At 39.9% G+C, this 11,023-nt stretch overlaps 1 protein-coding gene across 1 annotated transcript; it reads left to right on the top strand.

Annotated features, from left to right (window-relative positions):
• Window positions 1-1,848: 1,848 nt before the first annotated feature.
• Window positions 1,849-4,400, top strand: LOC310632448 (zinc metalloproteinase-disintegrin-like HF3; the record flags this gene model as incomplete). Its single annotated transcript, XM_083349669.1, is given in 3 exon segments — window positions 1,849-2,185; window positions 2,189-2,585; window positions 3,691-4,400. Coding segments are annotated over 3 exon segments (1,371 nt in total). The 5' UTR covers window positions 1,849-1,921.
• Window positions 4,401-11,023: the final 6,623 nt, after the last annotated feature.

Below are 11,023 nucleotides of genomic sequence, written 5' to 3'. Positions count from 1 at the left end.
TTTGACTAGCTGTTTTATTGCTGAAGCCTGTGGATAGGAATCTTCTCAGATTGACAGTTTGAACCTGGGTAAGATTAGATAAGATTCAGTGGCATTAAAGGGGAGAATAGACATTGTCCTCTTGTGACTACATAGGGATTCCAGACTATTTCCCCATTTGACTCCTCCCTCTGGCTTGGCCAGTCTCCAACATTATTAACTATATGCCACCCATCTCGCTATCCAAAATAACTCTGGGTGGCTTACAATACAATAAATCCAATACCCCCAAACCAGCTACAGTTTCTTTAAAAAACACAGTGGAGAAAAGGCTGTAAAGAGCTCCTCCAAAAGTAAAAACTTTTTTTTTCCTTTTCTTTTTATTTTAACTTTTTAACCCTTTTCAACACTGCATTTTAACCGACTGTTAGCCCATTTTTAACCTATTTTTAACCCATTTTAACCTATTTTTAAATCTGTTTTAACCCTTGTTTGACTTTTTATAATAGTCAAAGACTTTTTATAAAGGATATATACTGGAGAGGCTACCATTGTTTTACCTACATTTTAACAACTCTACAAGCCAGGATTACCAAGAATGGGGAAAAGGAGAAAGAGACAGCATGTTCACTCAGCAGCACAGAGTTCTTCCAAGCCACTGAAGTAGCAGAAAATGGAAGATTTTGCTGCAAATAGACAGTCTGCTCCAGTAAGTAACTCATCTGTATGTGACTCATTAGAATGGGATTTTCAAACTGAACTTGAAAGCTAACAGCATATAGAATTCAGCACCCTCTTTTCCTGCAAAGGATGGGATAGTAACAAACTTAGTAAGGGAGAATGAAACAGATCTCCTGTCCAGACAATGTTTGCTCACAGCTCAAACTGTAAATTCAATCTATGAACTTTTATCAATTGTCACAAATAAGGTTGACTGCTTGAGTCTTTTGCAAAGTTTATCAGCAGTCAAACAAACATTGCAGAAGAACCCATGAGGAGACATAACGATAGAAATGGGATGGATAATGCAGAAATTGAAACTAGAATAGTTCCCTCTCTCCCTTCTATAAATGAGAGAGGAAAGAATATCCACAAAGAAAACAACACTCATTCAGATAGTTCTAGAGGTGACCATTATAACCTCAGTTTACAGACCAACCAGGTTACCTTGCAAATCTATGACAACAGAAGGAATAGAGGACATTGGAGTGATAGAAAAGCTGTTAGGCAGTCTCTGAGCCAGCTGCTCCACTGTGAGTAAACTCAGATTGATTTATTATATGCAGAGTAGTTGCCAGCAAGAAGGCAATGTATGCGAATTTTGTTATCCTTCAAGCAGTCCATAATTCCCTCAATGCTTTTTAGAATGAAGCACTTCCTGAGCAGTTTTTCAATATTTCCAATATGTGTCTTCCACTCAGGGAACCTGTGCCCACTCCTGGTTCAGTCTCTCCATAAGGGAACTATTGCTTTAAATTCAAGCGGCAACAGACCTCATACTGATAAGTTTGAAGCAGGGGCAACTGAATTGACCTTGAGAAAACAGAGAATTGATCCACAAACAGAGTTACCCACAGTCTGCTGAGGGTGTGCCAGAAGAAATGTTGATAGAGAATACAATGTATTCTCAGACCATGAGCAATAATACACAGAGACTGGATGGTTTAAAAGAAGCATTGACAACAACTACTCAATCTAATGCATCAAACAACAATTATTATAACTGTCCTCCAACAAATGCCCCTATGGAGAACTTGAACTGACTATATGAAGGCCAGTGCAAGAAAAACACTTTAAACATCAAGTCATGGAATGTAGCCAGGTGGTATCAATTTAGAGGCCTTAATCACACTGATCCTCTACAAGTCAACAGGAGAAGAGTTCAAGTTGGCTTAAAAGCAGAAAGAGATTGCCTGTCTTCAAATCAAATCCAGCCTCCAAAATGATCAAAGTTCTCTTGGTAACTATATGCTTAGCAGTTTTTCCATATCAAGGGAGCTCTATAATCCTGGAATCTGGAAACGTTAATGATTATGAAGTAGTGTATCCACAAAAAGTCACTGCATTGCCCAAAGGAGCGGTTCAGCAGCCTGAGCAAAAGTATGAAGACATCATGCAATATGAATTTAAAGTGAATGGAGAGCCAGTGGTCCTTCACCTGGAAAAAAATAAAGGACTTTTTTCAGAAGATTACAGTGAGACTCATTAGTCCCCTGATGACAGAGAAATTACAACAAACCCTCCAGTTGAGGATCATTGCTATTATCATGGATGCATCCAGAATGATGCTGACTCAAGTGCAAGCATCAGTGCATGCAATGGTTTGATAGGACATTTCAAGCTTCAAGGGGAGACATATTTTATTGAACCGTTGAAGCTTTCTGACAGTGAAGCCCATGTAGTCTACATATATGAAAATATAGAAAAAGAGGATGAGACCCCAAAAATGTGTGGGGTAACTCAGACTACCTGGGAATCAGTTGAGCCCATCAAAAAGGCCTCTCAGTTAATTGTAACTCCTGAACAACAAACATACTTGGATGCCCAAAAATACGTTGAGCTTGTTGTAATTGCAGACCATGAAATGGTCAGGAAATACAACAACAGTTAAACTGCTATAAGATTAGATTAGATTTATTAAATTTATATGCTGCCCTTCTCCCTAAGGACTCAGGGTGGCTCACAACAAAAATTTAAGGTCACGGCGGAAAGAACGAAGGTCAGGGGCTGTCCGCAGCTCCGGAGGCAGTTCATTCCAGAGGGTTGATACACCCACAGAGAAGGCTCTCCCCCTGGGGGTCACCAGACGGCATTGCCTGGCCGACGGCACCCTGAAGAGGCTGACTCTGTGGGAGCGAACCGGGCAATGGGAGGTTGATAATGGCAGCAGGTGGTCTCGCACGTACCCCGGGCCTAAGCCATGTAGGGCTTTAAAGGTTATTACCAGCACCTTGAATCGCACCCGGAGGGTAACTGGAAGACAATGCAGCTTGCGGAGGAGTGGTGTAACATGGGAGTATCGAGATACTCCCATAAGCACCCGCATGGCTGCATTTTGCACCAGCTGAAGCCTCCGGGTGCACTTCAAGGGCAGCCCCATGTAAAGAGCATTGCAGTAATCCAGGCGAGAAGTGATGAGGGCATGGGTAACCGTGCATAGGGCATCTCGGTCCAGAAAGGGGCACAACTGGCGCACGAGGTGAACCTGTGCAAAGGCCCCCCTGGTCACGGTCGTTAGATGATCTTCCAAATTAAGCCGTGAATCCAGGAGGACACCCAAGTTGCGGGCCCTTTCTGAGGGGGGCAGTGCCTCCCCCCATCAAAAGAGATGGAACCTGTTGAACCATACGAGATGCCGGTATCCACAACCACTCGTTCTTGGAGGGGTTAAGCCTGAGCCTGTTCCTTCCCATCCAGACCCGCACCGCCTCCAGGCACCGGGACATCACATCAAGGGCCTCACTGGGTTGGCTAGGGGTAGAGATGAACAGCTGGGTATATGAAATTGTCAACACTTTAAATGAGATTTATCTATCGTTGAATATTTGTGTAGCATTGACCGGCCTAGAAATTTGGTCTAACACAGATTTGATTAATATGCAGTCAACAGCAACTGTTACTTTGGACTTATTTGGAGAATGGAGAGAGACAGTCTTGCTGAATTGCAGAAGGCATGGTAATGCTCAGTTACTCACAGTGGATGAACTATAGGATTAGCTAATGTGAGCAGCATGTGCCACCCAAAGCTTTCTGCAGGAATTGTTCAGGATCATAGTGCAATAAATTTTATGGTTGCAATTACAATGGCCCATGAGATGGGTCATCATCTGGGCATTAATCATGATGGAAATTCCTGTACTTGTGGTGCTAACTCATGCATTATGGATTCTGTGCTAAGCGATCAACTTTCCAATTGGTTCAGCAATTGTAGTAAGGCTGAACATAGGAGGTATCTTATTAATCATACCGCACAATGCATTCTTAATGAACCCTTGAGCACAGATATTGTTTCCCCTGCAGTTTGTGGAAATGAACTTTTGGAGGTGGGAGAAGAATGTGACTGTGTCTCTCCTAGAAATTGTCGAAATCCGTGCTGCAATGCTGCATCGTGTAAACTACACTCATGGGTAGAGTGTCAATCTGGAGAGTGTTGTGAACAATGCAGATTTAGGGGAACAGAAACAGAATGCCAGGCAGCAAGGAGTGAGTGTGACTTGCCTGAACACTGCACTGGCCAATCTGCTGAGTGTCCTACAGATTTCTTCCATACGAATGCCTACACAACTTCGGTTACTGCTACAAGTGCAGATGGCAGTGCCCCATCGTGTATCACCAATGTATTGCTCTCTGGGGGGTCAGGTGCAACTGTGGCTCAAGATGCATGTTTTGATATTAACGAGACCAGCCAAAGTGTTTTCTAGTGCAGAAAGGAAAATGATGTAAAGATTTCATGTGCATGAGAGGATGTAAAGTGTGGGAGGTTATTCTGCGAACTTAATACTTTTCCATGCCAATACAAATATTCAAATGATCTAGATTATGAAATGGTTGATCATGGAACAAAATGTGGAGATGGAAGGGTCTGAAGCAACAGACACTGTGTTAATGTGACTACAACCTACAAATCAACCACTGGCTTCTCACAGATTTGATTTTGGAGATCCTTCTTCCAGAAGGTTTAGCTTCCCTCAAGTCCAAAGAGACCCATCTGCCTGCATCCTACTAGTAAATCATTCTTAGCTTCCAAATGGCATCCAAATTCTGCAATATTTCTTCTCCATATTTAATCTGTTTAGCTTTTTCTGTAATCAAACCTTTTTCCCGCCACAAAGCTCCATGGGCATGTACAACACCAAAGGCTTATAAATAAATAAATGATATAGTATTAAATAACATAAACTTCCAGCAACTCAATTCTAGGAAATTAACCCCTGGGTGAAATGTTTGTACCTCTGGAGTTTTCATTGTTTGAAGAACCAGAGTGAACAAAATATAATAGACCTCCTGTACTTAATATATTCCTTGTATTTTGACATGCTTCCCTAGGGCATTCTTAGAAACTATTTTAAAAAATTCAAATAAACCCTTTCTAGAGGTTATTTCCCAATTTCATCACTTCACAGTGACCTACTTCACATTTTTTTGCTGAATAATCACAATTTTTAGTTTATGTCTTAGTATGTTATATGGATTCTTCTGTAGAATGGATAAAAAGTGTCTGTAACAACTGAGTAGTTTAGAATTCAAATCTTGTTCTGATTATAGATTGGCATAAGATCAGAAAAAATATATTCATTCCAATAGTGTTAAACTTATGAAATATAAAATATGAGGCATCTAAAATAGCAATAGAAAAGGAAGTGGGACATGGTGGCACTTTCTGTACTTATGTGACTTATATGGTAAACATTATAAAAATGATATGATTGAAAGAAATGCTGAAATCAAAATTCTATTAACAACCTGAGATAGCATGCAGATAATACCACTTTTATCTGTGAACTCATTATGAAACTGGAAACTAAAAATGAAAAAAAAAACAACTTCATATCAACCTGCATGTTTAGTGATCTAGAGATGATGGTAAAGAAATAATGGTTGTAGAAAGTTTTATTTCTTTGAGTTCAAGAATAAAGTTGGAAGTGTATTAGAGAATTAAAGAGGAGATCAGTCCTAAGAAAGAAGGCAATAACAAACTTAAGACAAGAACATGAAGTATATTTCACTGACAACAAGTTCAGTATAGCTCAGGCAGTGGTAGCTATAGGAAAACTGGGTAATAAGAATGAGAAAAGGGATAGAAGTTCTTGAATTAAGGATCTGGAGACAGTTTTTAAGAATACCATGGACAGCAAGGTGAACTAATCAATTAGTTGGAGACCAAATCGGGACTGACTGCTCTCCTGAAGCAAGCAGAAAGTCACATACTTTGAGCACATAATGGTTTAGGGAAAAAATATTATGTTTGACAAGATTAAGGGTAGGAGGGACAGGCAATGAATAACTTGGATATATGAGATCAAAGATGTTATTGAAATGTCCTTGGAGGGGCTATAGGTTGTTACTACAGACAGATTGAAATGGCAAATGTTTGTCCATTTCTTAGGTGTCAGGAGTGAAGTCAGATTTAATGATGTCTAACTAACCAGTGTTGAGTGGATTCAGCCATTGTGGTGGTAAGCTATACTTATGATATGTCACATGAAGCGAGACACATGTAATTTTTCAAAAATCTGTAGCTGAATATAAAATGTCAAATCTATTTCAGAATTCAGTTGAGGTGGCCTAATGTGGAATAGTTATTGAAAGACTTTCAGTTTGAGTTGCAGCATTAGAATTACACAGCATAATCTTCAAAAATCCACTGGTTCAAGCTGGACCTATTAGGAGTGTTCTGTTTCAATCTAGTGGAGGTACTGAACCTCCCTGGCCATGATGTCAAGAATCAAAGTTGTTCTTCTGTTCCCAACAAATTGTGCCACCTAACTTCTTTCCGATCATAATAATTTAAGCTGCCTTAAAGCAAGGTTATTGATGGTAGTTAGAGCATGATGGTTAGCATTAGAGATTTTGTCATGAAACCACTCTTTTCATATTCACATTCCAGTGTACATTTGGTCATTTCCTGAATATACATATTTCTATCAGTCCTATATAAGGCTGTTACTAAAGGCTTCATCACACAACCTGAATACTCTTTTCCACAGCAGATGCCAGACAGTGTAGACAGCTAAAGGAAAAAGTACAGGTAGATAAACATCAGATAATGATAAAAACACATTTATTGCCTCCTGAAAAAATACCCGCAAATTTATTCCCTGCTTTCATTAATGTGCGCAGTTAACCAATGATAGTAAGTTATACAACAACACAACACTCACTATCTTCTTCCCTCACTTTGCTACGTCACATTTATTCCTTCATTTATTTGTAAAAAAAAATCATTACTCAAATTGAGATAGAATAGGAGTCTTCCCTCTGGATTTAAAAGATGCATATTATTTCCCAAAGAAAGGAAGGAAAAGATCCAATATTTTCATTTCATAATAAAAGTTGAAGCTCAACAAGAGGCCACAGAGAGGTGCTATAATCCTACTATCAGGATTTGAAGCTGCGGCTGCAGAGACCAGATGGAGTTTCTCTGAACGCTTCTCGAATTGGGATTCCTGCTGACTTTTGTACTCTTCCTTTTATTTTCCTAATATCTCTCCTAGCACTCATCATACCACAGCAGGAGTCCAGCAGTCTGAGCTTAAAATAATGAGATTGGCAACTGACAGTAACAAGTCAAGGGAGATTTACTTTACACAGTGCTTTCAGACAGAAAATTTAAATAACCATCATCTCTCTTTTTCCTCTCCCTTTTGAAAATAAATAACACATTTGTTTGAATAAATGAGTGTTTGCAGGAATCAATTTTTGAAATCAGTTTCAGAGGACCCAACCATGCAAACAGGTATGTAGATATGAGTTTCCACATTAACACTTTATTTCTTGGCTATATCACTCACCTGGTGGTTTAAAAAACATTGATATTGTCATTTGCCCTTGCAAGATTTGAAGTGAATTATGGATGATTATAAGGAAACAAAGGCTATGAATGGCACCCATCCTTAACTTCTCTATGAACTTTCACCCTCTAAAATCACATTGGCATTCTTAGCCAACTCGTCCTTTCCTGAAATGTGGCTAAATTGCTTGGCATGTAGCCTACCTGGACTGAAAGAAATGAAAAATAAAAACTCGCATGCAGAGTAAGATGAGAAGGGATAACCCACTTCTGTTCAAAAATAGTGATCTACATCTCTCATCTTCCTCCTATTCTTGGCTTTTGGTTTAAGAAATAATGGCTTTCTTTGCACAAGCCACAAACTAGTCAGCTGTACTTTAGCTTACCACGTTATCCAAAAACAGACCCATCAGTAGGTTCATAGGAGGTACAGGGCGGTCAGATGGAAATTCTGTTTTCACATAACCACATTGTTAAATTGTGGAATTCATTGCCAATAACTGCAGTAATATTTGTCAATTTGGTTTTAAAATGGACAAATTTGTGGAAGATTTATCTATCAATGGCTAAAACGTTATGGCTGCTCTTCACAACAGTATGTGTTAAATACTGATTGTTGGGAGGCAACAGTATATGGGGGATATAGTTTTCCAAGCCAGGTTTGTAAGCTTCCCCAAAACATCCAGATGGCCACTATATGACATAGATTACCAAAAATGGACGGGCCAGTGACTTGATTAGGCAAGAGTTTTTCTTAGGTTCTTATGATTAGCCTATTGATAAGCATATTGTGTACATCCAGAAAACTGGATTGAGTAAACTGGCTTAGATAACCATATAAGAGAATGCCATATATTACAGCTAAAGTGGGGTTCTCTGAGTGTATTGGTCATGACAATCATGTAGGATTTCCTTAATTCTTATCTCTGGGAGATAATTCAAAGGGCAAGTTGAACAGGATTTTTTTTTTAAAAAACAAACAAAACATAGAGCAAAATCGAGACGAAGGTTGTCTTTGATTTTTAAGGTGTCAAAGCTAACAGTGAAGATGAAGGAACTTCTGACTTGCAGAGACTGTAAGAATAATATAAAGCAGCCAGGTTCCAGGGAGTAACTCACCAACTAAGCAAAGAGCGTAAGCAAGCAGGAGCTTGTCAGGAAAGTTTAAAAAGGAATCCCTATTTTTTTTTTCCCCTCGAGATTTGGTAATTGACTCATCTGAAAACCTGAGGCTTTTATTTCTCTGTTTAATTCAACTTTAGCTTGTGAAATACATCAGCAGATATAACTTGCAAGGCCTATAGTAAGTTGGTTTTTCTGCCTGAAAACAGTTTTGGGATATATTTGTAATAAATGAAATTTGCAGCAGTCCTTAAACAAAAAGTCAAAAGATCCGAGCAGCAAATAGATATACTTCATCTGGTAAGGAAGAACAAAAGTTTATCAATTCAAACAAAGAATATCACAGAAAGTGTCAGTAGACACAACTCTCTGTAGGGAAAACAGTCAGATAAAGCAGCAAGCCTAACAGTAGAGAGTCGTAACTAGAAGCAGGAGACATAGAAGATATTTTACATCCTTGGAACTGAAAAACAGTTTTGAGACTCTGATAAAACTAGCTCTGAGTTCGCAGAGAAGAAAAAGAAATGCTACTGAATGAGAAAGGACAATGGATTCCTACAGGGCAAAAGGATACAACTGAGTGCTATAAGAAACAAAAGGAAGAGTTGTGATAATCCACAACTCACTTCTAAAAGGAACTGAAGTAAATGTATGCTGACCAGATTCATTGATTCATAAACTGAAGGAAAAGGAGTTCCCTTTGTCCAGTGCGCTCGCAGAGGGAGGGTCTTCTCAGGGTGCCGCCGGTAAAAGATTGCCGGCGGATAATACCCAGGGGAAGGGCCTTTTCTGTGGGTGCACCTGCCCTCTGGAACCAGCTGCCCGTGGAGCTCAGGACTGCCCCTGACCTACGCTCATTCCGCCAGGACCTGAAGACCTGGCTCTTTGAGATCTCTGACCCAGGCTGAGAACTTTAACTGGGGTTTTATTTTCAGGGATAATTTAATCTTTTAATTGTCTTTTAACTTTGTATTTTATATTGGTGTGATTTTAAAATGCCCTGTAAACTGCCCTGAGTCCTTCGGGGAAGGGCGGTATATAAATCTAATAAAATAAAATAAATAAATAAAATAAATTTTCAAGATTGATTATGTCCCTTGACAATTATCCTTTCATTGCTAATACATATGAGACTAAAAATACTGCAAAGAACATCAATAACAATATCAACACAGGTTTGAAAATCTTAAAATAATGTTCAATAACCTGGGAATACAGATAGGATTTTCATCCATCTTTCTAGTCCATGGAAGAGGACCTAAAAGAGAAATAAGAATGCTGCAAATCAATGACTGCCTACACAAATTGTGTCAATAGGAGAAATCTAGTTGCTGGGATGCTAGTTTGCATTATCTATGTGATGAACTATTGCAGGCATGTCAAACTGCCGGCCCATGGGCCGGATGCATCATGACGAAACTGCACCCTCCCCATTGCCAGCAATGGGGAAAAAGTCACAATATGTCGCACAACATCACATGACGTCACAAGTTTGACATGCCTGAACTATTGGAATCAAATGGGATGGATCTCAGACTAAAAATGTTTTGGGGCAAAGTGCTGCAAGATTTATTAGGAGGGCTTTAAATTGAATCTGGATGTACAGAAATGAAAATCTAAATGGGGACTTCAGTTCTAAGACATGTACATGGTGGAAAATGGAAGATTTGCTGAAATGGGGCTGTTTAAATTACTCATCCATATTCAGGGGAAAAAAGGCTTATAAATTCCATGTACACACTAATATAGAGCTCCCCTATCTTTCTGGGTTGGCGGCCCAGAGGGAAATGGAAGTGCACAGAAATTATGCATGCGTGCCCCTGTGTGCACATGCACAAGCAGGCGCACACATGGCAGGGGTGCTAGTGCCTATGCAAGTGGGCCACATGCAAGCAGGTACATGCATGGTGGGAGATGCTAGCACCCACACGCATGCGTGAGTGGGCCATGCACACCCACGGCGCCGCTAGCACAAGTGTGTAGGGGGGGGGTGAGGACTAGCCATTCCTGGGGGCCAGTGGCCAATAGGCCACAGCCCAGTACCAGGCTGCGGCTCATAAGTTGGAGCCCCTGATTTAGAGGGTTCATCAGGATTCATAGGAGACAGGTATTTTCCTTTGTGTTTCCAAGTAAGCTGTTGTGTGTGGATACCTGTTTGATGTTTATGTGTACGTGCACACTTTCTCACCAAGGATTAATGAGGGTGAATTCATATGTATTGGCTCTGTTTATGTGTAAGTACAAGGCTCTACTCTATATGCTTTGCATCTGTGTCTATTTCTGCACCACGACCCCCTCCTTGTGTTGTATCTCTCTGTATTTGAGTATATCTGTATGCTGGAAAGCACAGAGTGGGCTGCATATACTATTTCTGGCTCAAATGATCAGAAGAAAAGGGGACTTAAAATAATG

This window comes from Vipera ursinii (assembly GCF_947247035.1).
Source record: "Vipera ursinii genome assembly, chromosome: 1".
In the NCBI taxonomy this organism is placed as follows: domain Eukaryota; kingdom Metazoa; phylum Chordata; class Lepidosauria; order Squamata; family Viperidae; genus Vipera; species Vipera ursinii.
This window is presented reverse-complemented; position numbering and strand designations above follow the sequence as displayed.